Source organism: Leptonotus elevatus, chromosome 2 (genome assembly GCF_054856555.1).
Source record: "Leptonotus elevatus isolate MCC_2025b chromosome 2, RoL_Lele_1.0, whole genome shotgun sequence".
NCBI lineage: Eukaryota > Metazoa > Chordata > Actinopteri > Syngnathiformes > Syngnathidae > Leptonotus > Leptonotus elevatus.
The window spans coordinates 35,581,012-35,601,505 of record NC_141240.1 but is presented as its reverse complement, the minus strand read 5'-3'; the positions used below and the strand labels follow the sequence as shown (position 1 = coordinate 35,601,505).

Sequence of the window (20,494 nt, the reverse complement as noted above, 5' to 3'; positions counted from 1 at the left end):
TTAATGGGTGCCATTTTAATCACTGTAATTCTTGTGGCCGGGACATGAATGGCTAATGTTTGACATTTTCGCTACAGTTGCTATGGATCCCACAGCTTATTCCCAACTAGGACTAACTCTTATTTATTGTCGCAGCAGCCATAGAAACCTCTGCTATCCTTGTTTCCATGATGACCTAGGCAACAAAAATCCCCAAGGATACAGCAATGGCAGTCATTTGTGGCTGAGCTCCAGTCTGTTGTTTGGGAGGGAAAGCTAGACCCTTTTAAGTCATGACATCGTGTCGAGAGCTTGTGATAACACTTTTCTTGCTCTTTGCCACTGAAAGACTGGAACAACACACCTCCACTAATAAACAAAAGTGGCAAAAAAACGATTGTTTCTGCATGCGGCTGGCTAGGCGACAGCCTGCTGGTGTAGTACACCTTGTCTTCTAAATGTGCATTTGCACAGGCCAAGGACATGTGACTCAAAATTCCATTGTAATAGAGTTGTTAGTTAAACATCAATAGCGCAAGAGTTCATTGCACTCTTGAGTCAGTCGGAGGCATGGGCAATCCTCTTAAAGCCTTTCATTGACTGTTTGTGTGCGCACACGCAAAACAGGAAGGATATGCGGTGCATGCCGTTTTGGCTGGTGACACTGGAAACTGAGAAATATTCATTCTGCTCTGTGTAAGCTACTGGTTATAAAACTCTAAACACCTCTGTTCAAAATGCCACATTTTTGTTATGCTAAAAAACATGAGACTAAGATAAATCATTTCAAAGCTTTTCCCACATTTTATGTGACATGTTGTAACCTGTACAGTTCAACTAAAAACATGCAATAAGCTGGTTGAATAAATATGCACACCCTCATACTAATACACTGGTGCCTTGATAAGAGTTAATTAATACTATGACTACACTAGTAACTCTAAACACTTCTATCTATGGATGGACAGGACAAACCGACAAAGATAATTTATCTTTGTCCAATGAAATGATAATGCCATTAATCCGTTGCAGCCACCACAAAACCAAAAAAGTCAGGATTTTTAGCACTCCGTATTGTACTTAATAAAACAGACTAATAATATAATTAAATAAAATGTAATGAGTTAAACAGTTTGTGCATCGCGATTTAATGCTAAAACCATAGCTATAGAACTGTTAGCTTGCATATACTGTAAATGGCATTTTCCATTTATGTTAGTGTTAAGCTAAACTGACTCTAGTGATGCATGTATTTATGTTTGTTTTATATTTATTTTGACAGTAAACATCAACAGAGAGCTGCTTGTGAGTTCACTACCACCACATAGCCCTCGTATCTCAAGTTTGCACTTGCAAGTCGAAGCAAAAAAAAAAAAGCTTGTATGTCAAAAAAGTGTAAGTCGAGTCACTTGTATCTTTGGTCACTTAGTTTAACTTTTATTTCAGTATGATCTTTTTAGGAAAAGTCTTGAGTTTGGAACATCTTGCTGTGGTAATATTTGCCTGCTTTTTTTTACAAAAATGGGAAGAAATTTGCAAATGTAGTTAGTTAGCCTCTCGTGGTGGTTGCAGCTAGTGTCGGATCCAGTTATCAACCGCCGCTTACCTTCCACAGCTGGGGGCCTGCAGTTGGTCGACGCTGAGTCCCGCTGCTTGTTTCCCTCTGCTTTGCTCTCGCTAGCCTTTCGCTAGCCTTTTCCTCTAGCTGCTTTTGTTAGCCGTTTTTGCAGTTTTGCTCTCCGGGCTGCTTGCTTGCTCCAAATTATAACTGGTCGTGTATTTCCGTGAGGTAGTTGCTATTTGACTAAAAGGGCAGCTCGTTCCAAAAATTACTTGCGATAGCTGAAAGTTTATACTGAAAATACAGTCGGTAAAAAGTCTACCTCTGTTAGTTGGGAAGGGTGGTCCTCCTCCATGGAAACAAAACTAAAACAGCAACCCATTGTCCTCTCTTTAGTGTGGTGGAAGTATCGGCTACTGTTACTGGCGCTATCTTAACATTAGCTTCTTGGTTGGAGCAAAAGTTCAACCTCACCAACTGCTGAAAGTCCACACACTGTTGTCACCAGTGTAACAGTTCCAAGCGAAGAACAGCTGATAGTAAATAGCTACACAACAAACTTTATTCAGTAGCCTCATTCCCGTATTACTACAACACAACACTCTCAATCTGTCTCATCATTCGCCTCATCACCACAGGTATCATTACTAGGGCCCGACCGATACGCATTTTTTTTAAGCCGATGCCGATTTTTGGCAGAAAAAAGGCCAATTACCGATTAATCGGACGATTATTAAAAAAAATTAATGTATATAATGCATACAATTATCCCCCACATTCCTTTTCAATGGGTATCACTTACGCACTAACTTTCACTGTTAAGATTGACTCTGCTTTGAATGACAAGGCCGTATAACCTTATCAACAAATTTCATGAAGTATACAGGGTTATTGTATAGATTTATGTCTCAATAATTAAACCAGTCTTACGTGTTTACAACTGCTGTACTGTATATGGTTAGAGTACATAATTGGGCTGGGAAAAATAGCAATCACGATTAATTGATTGAGATACCATCTCACTTGTGGGTATGTGTTCCCACAGCATTTGTGTGTGAATATTCGTTATTTGAAGGAAGAACACTCCCAAAGTAGATGCTAACTTCCGGTTAACATTTCAATGGGGTCCTCCCTTCGCTTTTAGCGTTAGCACTAGGTTAGCGATGTTTTAAAAATGAAGCATGTTTTGTATTTATTTAAATATACAGTGGATGTTATTCTTATTGTCAAGTGTTTAGTTTTACAGTTAACTCCAACTGGGATGTCATTAAACAGCTTAAAGGACACTTGGGGGCACAACAGAATAACCAGAATAACATATGCTACACACTTGCTAGTTGCTAACGCTAGGCAAGCAAAATTGTGCATTCAGGGTACTTTCACAGCTTTGGAAACTTAAGTTTTCTTCGATTATATCATTTTAAGGAGAAAATAATCTGCATTTGGCCCAATCGGCTGATTGTTTTGGCAGATGTTTGAAGGGCAATGATAATCGGTCGGGACCTAATCATTACATTCTGTTAGTTCACAACTAGATAATGCACGCTGTTTCTTTATATTGATAACTAGCATTGTTTGTTACGTATACTGTACCCTTCATTCTCGTAATCTTGTATTTAGCAAAATGGGTTTAAAAATGTGAAACTTTCTCCAGTTTCCACATGTGTTTTACAACCCAACTTCTCTAACTGTGTACCAAGATAACCTTACAGCATCCTTCAGTTCCTCATAGTAGAACTTCCCTTGTATTTTACTGTGGTGTCTGTAAAATGACCCTCGTCCAACCCCTATTGTCGGGACATCTTGCCACAGACCGATGGTGGGCCCGACCAAGTGCACCAGAGGTGATTCAGGAAGGGGGCGGTCCGCTGCTTGTCCTGGCCTACGTGGAGCGTTGGGAGTGAGTACAGGGGTGGGCTCGAGCTCTTACGTTGACGCTCTTAATCATTTATGTAACCTAATCATCCTGAGGAGAATCCCAGCCTTTGTTGACTAGGCTTGGGCCCGCCTTTGTTACTGTGACTGTTGCCATGGTTACAGTGGTCATGTGTTTGAGGACAAACTGGAGCTCGCAAATGAGCTAGCATATAGGTCGGCTGAAGGGGTCAGTGAGGCGTAAAACTAATGCCCAGGTTAATAACGTGATACAGTCGAGTTGATTTCAAAACAATACTCCAGAGATAAAAGTCGCTTGTGAGCTCTCCGCTGGGGCTGTTGTGTGCGCAGGATGTTTCTGATGTCATTCAGCCACTGAGCTATTTGTGTGTGCAGCAAAACATGCAAAAGATGATCCTCCCTCTGTGTCCTTGTTCTGCCTGCCCTTTTCCATTGTGTGAAATGTTTGGAGCAGGTGTGGAGACATGACATCCATTCATTCATCGACATTCGAGAGAAATTGTACAACCCTCCAAAAGTGTCAACAACACTTGTATTGGTTTGGTTGGCCCAATGAAGTTTTCTTCGAAAGATGCTATGTGCTGGGAAATGGGTGGATGTGACTTTGTTACCAGTGCGTTGGCCATGGCAGCAAATACAAACAATTAGTAGAACATTTAGACAGTATTCCCTGGGGATGTCTTTGATCAGGGATGGGCAGATTAAATGATGGAGGGGGCCATCATTTTTCATCAGTGCTACCAGGGGGCCCTATAAGCATACTTCTTAACCGCACCATTTTTAATTTAGATTTTTTTTTCTTTAGGCCTCTAAAACAGTAGTGTCAAAGTCCGGTCCTCGAGTCCTGCATGTGTTAGAGGTTTCACACGTTCAACACAGCTGATTCATATTTAAGATCATCAGCAAGCTCAACAGAAGCCTGATAATTAACCTGATCATTGAATCAGGTGTGTTGGAGTAGAGAAACCTCAAAAACATGCAGGACTCCGGCCCTCGAGGACCGGACTCTGACACCTGTGCTCTAAACCTTTGGGGGACTTTAGTCACACCCGAAAAAACCTTAAGTTTTCCTAGAAATTCAACAACATTGTCAACGCCTACTAAATAACTATCAGCCCCTGTAGCAGATAAAAACATAATTTGCCAAAACATTTGTGAGTGGCTTTCACACAAACCTGAGTCTATTATCAACCTTCAGTATAATTTTCTTTATGTGTGAATAATACAGATTTCTCATTGAAAACAGTTACCAAGAGGTTTGCAATGAATCAGCACTTTCCAAAAGTGTCATCCATCCATCCATCTTCGTGACCGCTTATTCCTCACAAGGGATAATTAAAAAATACAAATTTAAATTAAAACATTTGTGTACAATGCAAAATGTGGCTGATCCAATCCAGCCGGTCAGATCTGTGTAAAGTCTAATCAAATACAGAAGCCTGCATGATTCTTGACATTGTGTGTGTGTGTGTGCGAGTGTGTGTGGACAGTGTGCGCACTGTGCGTCCTTCCTGTCCATCTCGTGCACCGTAGCGGCAGTCCAGCTATTACAATAATGTTGAATGTTCTGGGTAGCCGCCAAATACAAAAGCCGGCGGAAATGAGCTGACAGAAGGAAGAGGCGGAATGAATCATATTATTCGATGTCCCCAGTCCTGCAGAATTCTATTGGTGACCATCCTGTGAGACTGCAAATGTGCTTTGTTTCTTTCCAGCAGTCAAAACAAGAGTACATGGAGTAGTGCGCTGTCATCAAAATGTCATGTCTGCAATTGATCATCTACTAAAGTTGAATATTTTTGTTTAATCTAAAAAGCAGTCGGTCTGTTCTTAAGAACTACTGGAATATAGAAAATCCTTATCTGTATTGAGTTTTGTGTTATTAATAGTTTAACCTTTGCCCTTGAACTTTACTGCTTCTCTATCGCATGTATAAAAATAGAAACCTTTTAGATTTTGCTCAATGGTGATTTGAAATCAGAGACTGTGAGCAGACATGGCACACAAATTCAAGCACAAGGCGAGTTTGAAGCTTTGACATGGTTGAGTAGATAGGACTCATTTAGGTCAGAAAATTAAATCAACCTCAGTGCAGATTGAATTCTTCATGAGTATCAAGAAACTGCCATTTTTACACACAGCATCATCAATCCACCCACTCATCCATTTTATGTTTTGCCTGCATGTCCTCGATTGGGTTGTATGTAAGTGGAGCCTATCCCAGCTGACTCTGGTTACCAGGGTTTGGTCGAACCCCAGAGATTTGATGAGTCAGTCTGAGAGGTTCGGCGGAGGTCAAGACACACACCCGATTCTAATGATTTGTGATGATACGCCCCACTTGGCCATCTTTGGTTGCAGGTGATCACGCTACTTTGCTTGGCCTGTCTGTGCTGTAGAGAATTTGGTGTGCTCAGTTGTTGATGCTACATTGTGTGATTTATTTGTTATTGTAGTACCTTCATAGTAACTATGTCAAGCAAAAAAAGAAAATGGTCGGCCGAATATGTGCGATATGAATTCACATGCATAACAGAACGTATGGTGTTCCACAGGGTTCAATTCTGGGGCTTCCGCTGTTTTCATTGTATCTGCTTCCCCTGGGTTCCATCGCTCTCTGAATATAGAGTTGAGTTGAGTGATGGAAGTCTGCATGATTTGCAATGCCAAGTTGAGCAATTATTGCCCAGCACAACTAGCTAATTAGCAAAACTAAAAGAGCACTTGATTAAGCTGCATGGAGAGGGAATACAAGAACGTGACACCTTCTGAATTCAAGGTGAAGAGAACCAAATTCGATGAAAAGACTACTCTTCCTGTCCAGATTGTTCACCAGTAAACCTATACCTGTCTTGAAAAAATATATATCATATTTTATCTTTGAATAAATAGAATGGTTTGGCGAATGCTTTGAGACATTTTGTATATATATTTTTTAAATTATGACACCAGTATTTTTTTTTCTTTTTTACTGAAAATTTATATCAACTCTAAATTTAGGTTAACGGCCCACTAATAATCTGTACCGGTATCGCTATTATATTGACACTTTTGTATTATTTGTGTTTTCAGATGGCGCAGGACTTTTGAGTACTGCAACTTGTCATTTCTGTTAACCCCCCCTCCCCCTACCCCATCTCTCGGTACAGGCTATTTTTTGCTCGTTGATGCAGTCAATAGTGACAGCTGAAAAGATAAAGTGAGTTTGTGCTGGGAAAAGAGTGTGTTTCTTGCTTGCTCGCTCTCACACACGCACACACACAAATAGTTGCAATCTGTCTGCCTCCCGTATTTTTCACGCTCCCTCACTCCGATCAGTTTTTCACTATATGCTTGCAGCAGCAGGGGGAAAAATGGGAGGGTGGGGAGCTCCTGGAACCTCTGCAGCATCCGTGTTTTCAGCGCATCTGCTCTTTGTGCCGCGTCATGTTTCAGCAGACACGGACGGTGACTCAGGGGAGGGTCGCAAATGCACACAGTTAGCTGATAAGCGCACACGGACTGCGGTGCAGCAGAGCATGTTTGGGGGGGAGGATGAAGGGGGTTGAGTGGTTAGTCCAAGATAAGGTTTGTACGATAATAGGGATGTAACGGTAACGACAATATATATATATAAAAACGTCACAATATTGTCGTTGTCATGTCACAATATTAAAAGCAGCACATCTGTTAAAAAAGTCAGGTTGATTTTCATTTGTGTAGTTCTAGCATCCTCTGACGGCTAGTTTTTTAATGCTGTTTAATTTTTCGCAAGACTTGTTTTGGCCATTCTATGTTTAAAATCCACGCTAATTGTCAGATGAACGTAATATGCTTGTGAACCGAATATGTGGGGAACTCAATGCGTGCGTGCATTAGCAAGTAAGTGCCTCAATATTAAGTGTTATTAGAGATTGTAGGTTGTCAATATGCATTGCTGTTATGTACAGAGGCACAATATTGTGCTTTTTTTTTTTTTTAGTATGAGCTAATTTTTAACAATATTGAATATATATTTATATATTTGTTATGTTCGGATATAGGACATTTGTTTAAAATTAGATGTAATTGTTTTGTTTGTTTTTTGTTTTTTTTGGGGGGGGGGGGGGTTATGCATCAAAAGTTTAGTTAAGTATTGGGGACTACTCAAAAGTTGAGCCCTCAAACTGGTGTCCGTCTGAAAAAAAGTGGTATCAAACATTCCTGTTTTAAATACGCAAAGCGTACTTCTGTTTTGTTTTATGTTTGGACAGTTAAACTCAGAGGTGTTTGAACACGCTTTTTGGAAGTATTGTTCACTAATCATATCTGCAGAATTTCTTGTTAAATCACTGCCATTCGAGCCTTCACTTGCAAGTCAAAAGAAATTGCTCAACATCGTGGCAGTGCTAAGGAAAGCAGACAAACCAGTTCCAATATGTGACAGTATTCGGACCTTTGATTCGCTGGGCCAAAAGTCAAACTGTTAAGTGGACAAGTCAATGGTTGTAACTTGGTTTTATCTAATTGAAGTGTAATTTCAAGCCTCCATCATTGTAAAGGATGAATGCACTGATTAAAAATCAGTATTTTCACTTAAGAGATGATTAAATGAAATGGAAAAAATTACTAGAGACTTTGTGATGGCCGATGTTGGTTGATTCTAAAAAGACAATGAGGAGAGAGGGCAACGGAAGGCTAGATGCTTTCGATTATCCGATAAATGAAAATTGTATTAATGAATGAAAGTGACCAGCCAAGAGGAAATGGGAAGCCGAAAACGAGGGGCAACGAGCGTATTTTGGAGGCTCTCAGGAAGCGGGCCTGATGCCAGACACTCTGATAAGTGTTGATGTCATTTGCGGACTTTGGAAGCTGTCAAAGGGACATCTGCTCACAGGATCCGCCGCTTTGTTTGCTTTTTAGATTAGACAATCTTTGTAGGATTGTGCTGCTTTTGAATTCCTTTGCCCATTGGACGGTCTGCTATGTGTTTTGTTTTGGGGGTTTTCCCGTCATTGTATCTCCATCCATTCCATTTTAGTTTCGGTATAGTGTGACTTGTCTTGCATGTATTAATTAGGTTTGTACTCTGGATTTTTGTCATAGTATGTTTACCTCTATGGTGCTTGGTGCTGCTGCTGCTGATGCTTTCCTGGTCCTTTATCAATTGTTACTTGCTAGTTGCTAACTGGTAGAAGCAGAGCTATCTTTACAGGCCTGTACATCTCGTGAGGTAGCCTAATGAATGAACGAGTATTCGAACATGTCAAATTAAAATGAAATTAAAAATCAAATTAGAATGTACATATACGGAAAAGAGCTGGAATAAGTTTTATAAAATGCAATGTTGCTAATACATATTGATATTGTAGCTACTTTGACCTTATATTTCAAAAAGATAATGTTTGTATTTGTTTTTAAACTGCTTGATATTTGTTCTTTCAGCTCCACAGTCTGTTTTAATTGCCTACTATTTTATTAATTGATTAATCTGTTAATTATTTTGTCCATTAATCGATAAATCAGATTTAAAAACATGTTTCAATTTCCATCCCTATATTCAAAAGCATTATTTCAAATTGGTAGGGGGAAAATGCTCAAATATTAATAAATGAATTACGTTACCAACTGGTTTGATCCATAACATGTCAGGGGGGAAAAAAGCAAAAATGTTGATCATTAGCTTTCAAAGTAAATTCAGATGTTTGCAATTTTTGTTTTATTTTGATCCAACACAAAGAGAATAAGTTTGCTTTCATAAAGCACTACAAAAATCTGAGAACATTTACAGTAAGGAGGCTGAATTTTGTAAGATTTGGACAATTTTAAGTTAAACAACATCTCTGAACAATTAATCGATTATTAAATATAGATTAATTTGATAATCGATTAGTTTTCAAGTAATGGCTTCAGCTCTACTCGAATGTGTTAATTGTTGGCAAAAAGATTTGCCTTGGTGCTTGTGGTTTTGGTGGAAAGCTAGTGGCAGAGGGTTTGAACAATTTGATGGAACAAACACGCTACTGTGCTTCTTGTGGCTTCGTTATAATCTGTTGTATCCATCTATCTTTTTCTCTGGAGCGTATCCCAGCTGACTCTTGGCGAGAAGCAGGCTACATGCTGGACTGGTCGCCAATCAATGACAGGACACATTATCAAACATTTTCTATTTGTTAAGACAACAAGAAACATTGTTAAGTTGGTCATCTTTTTATTTTCATGGACTAACTACATTCACAGGTGGTTTTTTTTTTTTTTATTATTTCTTTTTAACTGCAATTTGAAAGTGAAGCACCAACTTCAAGGGTTTTTCTTTCATTTAACTAATTGAAAATATTGCCTTCTTTCAACCATTGTAGCATATATTTATTTCCTTATTGCTTGAACTCACACTTCCTCTTTACTTGCAATTCAATGTTGTGAAAGACTAGAACAGACTTTTGCCAACGTTTGGTTGCCTTCAGTACAAGGTACTGAGTGTGTGCTGCGGGGTCTCAGAAAGACTCATGATCCACTTCTGATCGTCACGTGACAACTATTATGACTACTTCCTACAGGCTTGCTATGTGACTTGTGATCCATTCCATCATCAATGCCACTCTGTGGTCAACTCAGATTTTCAGCTTTTCCATATGAATTTAATTTTATTTTATATATGTGCAAACAAATTTCTTCAGAATTGCTTTCATGCTTATACAAGTGTTGGCAACAAATTTGGAATTTTGATATAGACAAATCTCGCATTGTAAGTAAACACAGCAAGTTTTGGTAGAGTTGGTATTAATTTGCCATCGTAATAGGTTATATTTTTCCATTTTCTTTTGACCTTTATCCCCCCCAGAACTGGCTACATTAAAAGACTTGTTTCCCCCTCAAGCTGACTTGACCCCTTAATATAATTTCATGCACATCTCCCAAAGTGTGCGTAGAATTGCCCCTCGGGGAACGAATTATCTGCACAGTAAATGCTTAAATAACCTTTAAGTTTCTTGTGACAGTGGTTGCGGGCGGGGGTGGTGAGGTTGCCGTCCTTAAAATTCAGGAGGCGACAAAGGCAAGAATAAAGGTAGAAGGACAGCAAGTGGGATTGGCCACAATTGGATTAAAAGGGAATGAAGAATTTCCTCGTTTAAAACCCCCTTTACATTGTAGTGGTTCTACGCCGAAACAGCTTGGTTCCTCCATGTGTGATCGCTTTTATAAATAAAGATGACTTGACTTGACTTCCATTACACTTTTTTGAAGCCGTGCAGTTACAATGTAGCCTGGCAATAGCCAGATTGATTTGTGCTTCATTCGAGGAAGCTCTCCACAATCTCAGTCTGGGCAAATCAACGCCTGCTCGGGGAAGGCGGGGCATGCTGTACAACACTTCAAGCTGATTGGACAAAGCAGAATCGCGTGCACGTTTATCTAACTTTTGTTTCGACCAATCACGGCATGCGACTGTTGTGACTAGTTGATATCATGGCGTTGAGTTTATGTTGTCGGTTTTGCAATGTTGATATGTGGATACAAGAGACTAATTCAGCAAGAACAGAATTAATTGCAGTCGCCATGTTTGGATTGTTTATACCCATCTCTTCGGCGCTTATTGTTTTCGCCACAGCTGCATATCCCGACCCCAAATACAATGTCGCTCTGTGATTGGTCCAAACAACCAGTGTTTTTTATCGGTGGAAATCAATGGGAGTGGTACAAGATGGATTCTCGGGAGTTTGTGAACTCAGAAATACCGCGAAAATACATATTGCGAGATCAAGGTTAGTTACAATGGAACCGTGCTCAGAATGACTTCAAACCTGCTTCTAGAACACAGGCCGAGTTATCCGCAATAACCTAACTGTGAACCAAGGCAAATTCTGGGCAAAGTGTGGTAGTGTTGCACGGGATACCGGTACCAGTACCGTACCGTACCAGTACCGTACCGCACCACGACAGGTTGTGACGTATTTTTTACACTTCCCTTAAAAAAATAAGTCGAGTGTGAATTACCTTGTTCCCAGTTTAGTTGGGAACAAAGACATGCACGCACACTCAAGCAATGTTGCATTGAGTCATTGGAGTGCCACTGTATTACCATTATTTAAAACGGATGACATCAAATGCAGTCAAATACATTCCTTCAAGAATATGGCATGCAATGTGAAAGCACATACAATATATATACAATATGTATATAAACTAAAATGTATAAATCCTAATATTTTGAATGAATAAAATATAAAAAAAAATATTTGAAGCTCTTTTATCAGTTTTAACTTTGCTGCTTTTGCTGATGTTTTAGATTTTTGTCGAGGTACCGTTTCAGTACCGGTATCAAGGTCAAAATTTTGGTATCGTGACAACACTAGAGTGGGGCCAGGCCATTCTGGAATCTGTAATTGCAAAGAGCCTATAAAGTACCACAATATGGAATTAATAGAACTCTTTTCCTATCGAGGAGAAAATTACGTCATTTGCCTGAATGGCAAAATAAGTTACCATAGTAACATTAGGATCACGTGTGTTCTGAACCTGCTGTATTGAATATTGAGTCCGGTCATATATGCTGCAAAAGAATTTAAGACATTACGGGCATTTTTACATCGATCCATCTGTGTGTGCACGCCCATGTGTGTGGTGTGCATGTGTGCGTGTGTGTGTGTGTGTGTACATCGATCCATTCCGGCCTCAGGGTTTCTCAACATCACTTAGAGAGGGTTAAAGGAGGCAATAACATGCTCGTCCCTTTCAGCAAGATTAATAATGCTTCGTTTGTTTCTAATGGTGGCATGTTTCACATGCTTGTTTAAAAATAAGCTCTAACAGAAGTGCATAACTGGCTTCAACATATCCTAACCATGCGTCGGAGATCCAATTATCATTAAATGTGAGTGATTTCATGCTAATGCATTGCATGATCAACAGTTTACTTTCCCATAAGATGTTGAAATGGGTCAATTTGGATTGTCACCTCGCTGACGATGGGCAGCATTCATTTCGTTTTGACTCGGACATCACGCGTGTTCAACTGAGAACATTGACGCTCACGTTGCGCCACTTCCTGGGTGTCTGTGGGCATCACTGATAGGCAGTGGCAGGAAAAATGGCCCTTTTCTCCGAGTGACAGCTTTAATCCCTGAAAGCTCGGAGTGCATGTGTAGGGAGTGTGCTTGTGTCACCGTGCACGCGTGTGCATGCAGGGAGGAAAACTGCCTTTCAGCTCTTATCAGTGAGCCGGCAGAGTGGGGCCGATCACCTAGCACTGCTGAGCTATCAATGTGGAGTTAATTGCCTTTCACAGGGAAAATGAAGGTGGGGCATGGTGGAGGATGGAGGTCAATTTTTTCCTTTTTCTATTTTGATTAACCCTTGCTGCACTATAAATTGCTATGCCTCAGCCTGGAATTGTGTCCATAAGCCGGCGGCCATTGCTTTTCAATTATTCACTGAATTGGTGGCTACAAAACAGATTTGATACGTGTTGGAAATGACATTAGACAGGCGGCAAAGGAGAGAGAGGGAGAGAGATGAAGAGAGGCGATGAAGAAGAGAAGAGCAGATAGGTAGAGTGGGTATGGAGGGGGCATGTGCTGTCAGAATGAACGAGAGGTGGGCGGGGCTTGGCATGTGGACTGCGTGTTCTGTCCAAGCTATAGCATACAAGGTCGTTCAAGGTCTGCTTTCATGCTTGATAGGATAATTTTTTTTTTTTTTTATGAGCAGGATTGAAGTGTGGATTGCTTTCTAATCTCGTGTAGTCAATCATCATGTGGAAGTACAGTGGAACCTCGGTTTGCAGGATGAATCTGTTTGATGAAAATAGAATGGGCTCTTTGCATAAAGCCACTACTTCCTAAACGCAACACCACTCCTTCATTTCCTGTCTTTAATGAGTGGACAATCTGATTAATCCAGGTGTACCTGACCTCAGTAACCATGACGACAATGGTCAGGCACACCTGGATTAATCAGATTGTCCACTCATTAAAGACAGGAAATGAAGGAGTGGTGTTGCGTTTAGGAAGTAGTGGATTTGTGCAAAGAGCCCATTGTAAGAAAACAATTTTTTTTTTTTCCTGAGCATAACTAGTTTTGCATACCTTTATTTTCTATCAAATGAATAAAGGAACTTTCATCACCACTCACAATTTTTTTTAAGTAGCATTGTGACAAGACTTTCCAAAAATGTAACCGTCAAAATGCAGTCTGGTTGGAGTAGCCACATCAACCAATGTACAAGACAGCAAGAATTTTGAGAATCGAATGATGGGTTCTAAGGTTTTTGTGCCATAAATAAAATAACTTTTGGGGTAACCTTTTTGTGTGAAATCACCAAAATAAAATCTGGTCAAATATGCCTTCAAATTAGAGTAAAACAATACAACTTTTGTTCTTTAGTTATTGCTGATACATCTGTCATCGAGCCGTTTGTTTCATCTGCTACTTGCGGACCCTGTCTCAGATTGGCTGACAAATTCCAGTTGAAAATATCCACCAAAAACGTCTGTATGGACCAACATTTTGACGGGTTATCCCAAGTCAAGTGTCAAAATTAGAATGATGTTTCAAATTCCATGTAAATAAAGCAAACAACATTCGTGAGAAGAGTAGTGTGGGCGGTAGAATACGTATGTCATAATCGTAATATATAGTACATAATTGTACATCATAATCAGTCGGGGGGGTTTTAATACACTGCTAAAAAAATAAAGAGAACACTAAAACTACTCATCCTAGATCTGAAGGAATGAAAGGGGAGATAATATATAGCAGGGTTCACATATTTCCGTCCTCGAGGTATGGAGTCCTGCAGGTTTTAGATGTTTCCGCCTACCAACACACATGATACTAAAGATCAGGATCGTTATCTGGCATGCCAATGAGCTGATTATATGAATCAGGTGTGCTAGTCGGCGGAAACATAATCGTGATATTGCTATTGTCATTAAATCCCAACTTGGATGGAACTGATCAATAGTGCAGAGTTTCTTACATTAGATTTCTTTATAAAGGCTTGGAACACTTTCTTAGGCCCAATGCCGACTTATTTAGCCGTTGCGCTCTAAACAAGTGCAAAAAACCAGTGGATCACATTACAAAATACTTCCTATGAACACGCGGGATGATTCTTACTCAACGAGAATCGAGAAGTTCAGACTGAGTCACGATCACAGGGGAGGCTTTGTGCAGAAGGTCGATTCCAGGAAATCAGTAGCTGAGTTATGTGTTTTGGGGATGAAAATAGAACAGATTTACAAAAGTGAAGTTTTAGGCAAAAAAATTGCCACTATGAAAACTAGGGCATACTAAAAACCGAGCTTTCATCGTATAATGCGTTTTAATCATGTCCCTTAAATGACATGAGGAATCAGCATATAGTACAGTCGTAAGGATGTGCATCCCTTTTCCAGTACTCTGTCTGGCACAAGCAGCCTTGTGTTGTAAACTGCCGCATTTGCTTCCTCTGAACGGCAGATCTCTTGCGTCTAATTGCATTTGTCACTGTAGCCTCCAATGTCTTGCACTCACCATTACTTCATTCCATAGAGTTGCCTCTGCTACTTTGCTGTAAATGGAATCAAATGTTGATATTATCTGTCTCCTGTAAGAGTATTTCCCGCAAGCTCAACCCTTGAAAGAATACAGTGACTGTCTCTTTGGAGAGGAGAGCCAAAACATTACATTAACCAGGCCTTTTTGCTTTGTTCACTGCGGTGTGGAACTATGCAGGATGGCACTCTAGATGCCAGAAATGGACATTTAAATCAATTCCTGGGTTGTTTGGCCATCTGCAGAATTGTGACGATTTTGTGGAATCGGTTGTTGTTTTAACTTCTTCTCCGATCTCTCCATTGCAACCCTATAAGTTAATGGGCCATGAATAGAGTGACTACTTTTACATGCTGTCAATATTCAGGTCAAGGCCAGAATTCTGGTTTCTGAAACATTCAAGGTAACCCATTTACATGTGTGGCAGACAGTCACTCTCATTTACATGGACATTTGTGTTCGATTGGAATATCCCGTTCGGATCGCGAAGCACAGACAACGTAATTACGTAATTTCCACTTTTAACCGTCTACGGTCAATAAACAAATAAAATATTTATGTCACTCACCTAGCTAAATAAAGTAGTCTGTTTCCTCCTCGCTCCTGAAGTGTGGTTCTTTGCTGCGTCGTCATGATTGTTTACACCGGCTTGTGTATTTCCGGCATGAAAACGCCGCAGAGAAATCAATGTATTCAAGCAAGGCTCCTTTAGCGAGAGGGCCGGAGCTGCGCATACAAGTCTTTACGACAAAAACTAAGATTCCTTGCGAATTCAAATAAGCGAAGAAGAAGAAAAGAAGACGAAGAATAGAGTATGCGCACAGCGAAAAACAACACACCGTTCAATGGAGGTTTTCCAAATGCGTTTATATGAGCAAGAATTCAGGTTATGAAGGGGGTAACCCAGGGGTCTTATTAGGGTTTTTAAAACCCCGAAGAAGAGCATATTTAGGTTATTGCGCGTTTACATAGCCTTACAAAACCCGAATATTGCCAGTATTCAGGTTTTAAAAGGCTTATTGCCTGCAGGTAAATATATAGTCAGTGACTTGGCTAACAAAGTTAGCACAGCAATCTTGTTTGTTTATTGTTGGAGAGGTTTATTGGGCTTCACGCTCGACTGGCATAAGTCTGGAGTTCCATTCATCCATTTTCTACAGCATTTATCCTCATTAGGATTGCAGGGTTCCACATCTGACGTTTTGGCGAGAGACTGGGTACAACTTGGACTGTTTGTCAACCAATTCCATTGTCTGGTGTTCCTTTTTGATTAATATTTGAATAATGTGAATGCACCATTCAAACACTGTTGTATCTTTTTATGTATTTCTAATTTTCAACCTTGATAAATAAAATGTCAAGTGCCCAACCCATCTCCATTTTCTTGGCAGGCATGGGAAGGACACTAGTCAAAGTGGGCTGGTGCCTGCAGGAATGGGTCACACGCCAGAAGTCTCTAAGCAATTTTCCATCATATGGCACCACAGAGTGTCATCAGCTAGAGCGATTGTGCGCGTGCGCGTGAGAGAAAGCACCTCCGTCAGACATTTTGGCTCTAATGCTCAAGGAGGTGTGAGTTTTTTCAGGAGTGTGTGTTGGGCACAGTTTGTCGCGAGAGTGATATATAATTCAAATGTTACTTGATTCCCATTTAATGCTGCTAACTTCTGTTCTAGTCACTGTATAACCACGAGTGTGCAGTTCTGCAAGCCAGGCGCTTTGTGCTGAACAAGATGAATGTGATGGAAACGGTAATACAATTAGCGATGACAAATCACATCCAGTGGATTTGTAGCTCAGCGGTATTACTCACACGTGCATGCACAAATACATGGAGGTGCATTCATCGAGGGGTGTGCATCATGTTGGGATTGCTTGGTCTGGATTAGTCGTGGAGGGATTGTGCTGAATCGCAGGTTCACAGAGGAAGCAGTTCAACTGTAGCAGGGTCGTTCGCAGCAAAGCAACAAATGCAAGAAGCCAAACGATCAATTGACTTCATTCCTATAGTCAACATCATTGTTGCTTCTTCAGAATCATATTACAAACCTATAATAATGTAAGGGAGGTACAGTGGAGCAAAAAAGTATTTAGTCAGTCACCGATTGTGCACTTTCTCCCACTTTAACACAAATTCATCATAGGTATCTGTGAGTCAGAATGGGTCATTTCACCTCAGTTCACCCAATGAGTGAAATACTACTTTTTTACATTCCTGCCTTCTCATTCTTCCCGCATTCAATAAGATATCTGCAGGGTTTTGATTTTGCCCACTGCCCCAAGTGACGTCGGTTGTGAAAGTGTTCTTGGTCAATACTGGGCCAGTCAGTTGATAGGTGTTTTCGTAATCTAGCGTTCCATCAACTGATTCAACAACCATAGCATCAGTTTTTTTAATTTATCCTGTAAGAGCCTGATTTCCCCCCCTCATTACAACAAATCGTTGGTGACTCAGTCAGTGCATAAATTTGTCTTGCTTAACAAGGGAGCACTTTGCTCTAGAAATTGCGTGTGGATGCTGAATGAAAAAATATAGAAATGTGGAATCATATTGAATTAGATGGAATTTTGTTGGAAGTCATGGAATTATGTAATATGGTATTGAATTAGATGGAATTATATTAAATATTACACAACATTGAATGATCTTGAATGTTTATGGTGAAAATGCATGCATTGAATGATGTGGAATGATATTGAATGACATTTTATTTATATAAAATGAGTATGGTGAAAATGTGCAACATGTGAGTGAAAAGTGTTGACTTTTTCATGTGGGAATGAGCTGAACATTTTGAATGTAGAATTAGAAGGAATTTTTGAATGTGCCATTGAAAAATGAAGGGGAATTTGTGGGTCAAAAATGTAGAATTATGTGGAATGTGGAAACATTTTTGCTTGGGTAAAATATATCAGATTTAATGACAAAATGAATTGAATAAGGTGAACCTTTTAAATTTTGAATAGGAATGATACTGAATTTGTAAAAGGAGTAATATGAACCCTAGCCCAAATACCCATACACCTCCGCTAAGAAATTTTGTTGGTGGAAAAACATGCAATATTAAGTGGAAAATGTTAATTTTTTTGCTATGCGAGTACTGGGGTAGTGCTGAAAATTAATCCCAATTGAATGAGCTGAACAAATTTTATTTCAAATGGAACAGAATTTTTCAATGTCTATTTCGTGAAAAATTTTAAATTGTGGAAAAACTGACCGTTAGGAATGTCACAAATAATAGCCCGCGAAGCATGAAGTTTTGGAACATGTTGAGGTTAGACTGGTTTGAATCGCATGAGAACTTAGAACTAAGAAGTAGTTGAAGGACAAAAATCGGCAGTATAAGAAAAATAATGATAAAAAGGTAGAGCACAATTAACCATACATTACGACGGGAACCAGTCGGTCAATTTGTCCATCCAGTTTCCTGCCCCCCTCTCCCACCCTATTCATTACTGAGTAACATTCCAGTTGTTGACTTCTTTGGAATGAAAGCCTGGATGTGTTGTCTGGAAATTCCCCTCAGTGAGTCACCAAGGCAGAACATTTTTCATATTCTGCAGGTACATTTTAATGAGGGAACTGCTCTGTTTAACACAGAGCATAAACGTGAGGAAGTAAACATTATTGTGTGTTAATATGTAGTAAATTTACCCAGTGAAAAAAATTTGGGGGGGGGGAGACAATTAAATAATTTTTATGTTGCTCTGACTTGTAATGAGGATAGTACTGTCAAAAATGAAGGAAAATGCTAAATAATTCTTGATGGATCAAATTCATATTGGCACTGATGAAACTTATCCATGAAGAAAATGTCAGACTTCAGTTAGCATTGATGGACTATTGTGCGCTCTAACATCTACATCTGTCTAATGCCTTCGTTGAACGTGCTTGGACTGAACACGTGGACTTAGATCCCAAACTTAAAGTTTGTCTGTGTCTCTTTCCACAGTGAACGAGTATGTGTTCATGGTCCAAGCCAGAGGGATCCGGATCAGAGAAAATGTGAAGAATATCGGCGCTCAGGTCCTGGAGCAGGTGGTGAGAGGTGCCTACAGCAATGGCACAGGTACTTGCCATTGGCATAACATCTTTCTACATCAAGAGTGGACGGCTCATGCACGAATAATAGCTTACAAGACGTGAACTAACATCACTGCCTGTTTCCAGATTACTCTTATGACTTCAACATGAGTGAAAGTGATGCTCCTCTCACTGCATACCTCCCTGAGGGCTTTACGTACTTGCCCTCACAAGTTTGCCCCGAAAAACTGCCCTCCATGAGTAAGTTAATTGTTGATTTCTTTTTTTCTTTTTCTTTTTTTCTTTTTCTTTTTTTCAAACCTTTGTTTTCCGGGGTCTTGTAGCTCCGTTCGGTACTCCGATGTTATTTGGGTGGAGATTATTAGAGTATTATTAGAGAGTATTACGCGAGTAGTGATGGGAATTTATAAGAATTTTGAAACGCGATTGCATCATCGATTCTCTTTATTGCTTCAATTCTTTACCAATTCTTATTCGGGGAGGGAATTAAATCATACAAATTATAATATCATTATATAGTATGTCATTATATGATGTGATAATGCAGAAGATGCAATATGGTCAAAATAAATACATATAACAATATAGGTAATTTTATATCCTAATAATAATATAACGTAGCCCCCCGCATACACGAGGTTCGGCACCCACGGATTCACCTATTCACAAATGGGAAAACATTTAATAGTAATTTATCCCAACTTCTGAAAGAATTTTTGTTGGTTAAATTATTATATTTATCTGATACTTTTTTTTTTATGGGTTCTATTAAAAAAATGTGTAAATATATATTTTTTTGGGGGGGGGGGCATTTTCATGGAAAACATTTAATTGTAGTTTATTCCCACTGGTGAAATATTTATATATAGTAATTTCTGGACTATAAGCCGCTACTTTTTTAATTGTGATATATAAAAGTCGCACCTGAGTATGTCGTATGACCAACCAAACTTTAAAAAAAAAGAAGAAGAAAAAAATTGACCTATAGTCTGAAAAATACCATATATGGCTGTATTTCACATAAACGTCTCTTTCTTAAAAAAAAAAAAGAAGCCCCTCTTGACCACTGTTAAATTTTTCCCCCTATTGGGTTGTGGCGTTTTAATTTCAGTTTTAATTGATGATTTCTACAAATGTTTAGCCGTGGCACGGAATAGCTTAATGTGCCTAATTATGCTTCTCAGCGCTCAACTGTTAAAGCGTTTCAATCACATTGCTCTTTTTCCCTCCTACGTGCTCATTTTCCAACTACGCTTTGTAATCATTAACGCATGCTGCTTTAGTCATCTTTTTTCCACTGTTTCATATTATACAAACGGTGTCTTTTTGCTGCAAACACAGAGGGTAGGTTGGAGGTGAATATGAGTGAAGTGTCACTGGAGGATGTGGAGAGATCACTGCTGCAAGACGAGACTACTATGGCTTCACGAGGCCACTGGAAGCCCAAAGATTGTTTACCTCGCTGGAAGGTTTGTCACCACACATTTGCCATGATGCATACAATTAACTGACTGACC

The 20,494-nt window shown here is 39.6% G+C and overlaps 1 protein-coding gene across 1 annotated transcript in view; it reads left to right on the top strand.

The window, feature by feature from the left end:
* b4galt5 (UDP-Gal:betaGlcNAc beta 1,4- galactosyltransferase, polypeptide 5) overlaps positions 1 to 20,494 on the top strand; it is a 40,260-nt gene that overhangs the window by 9,025 nt on the left and 10,741 nt on the right. The window contains exons 2-4 of the mRNA XM_086069373.1: positions 18,886 to 19,002; positions 19,104 to 19,217; positions 20,319 to 20,446. Of these exons, the coding sequence (XP_085925499.1) occupies positions 18,886 to 19,002; positions 19,104 to 19,217; positions 20,319 to 20,446 (359 nt within the window). The remainder of the gene's footprint in view (positions 1 to 18,885; positions 19,003 to 19,103; positions 19,218 to 20,318; positions 20,447 to 20,494) is intronic.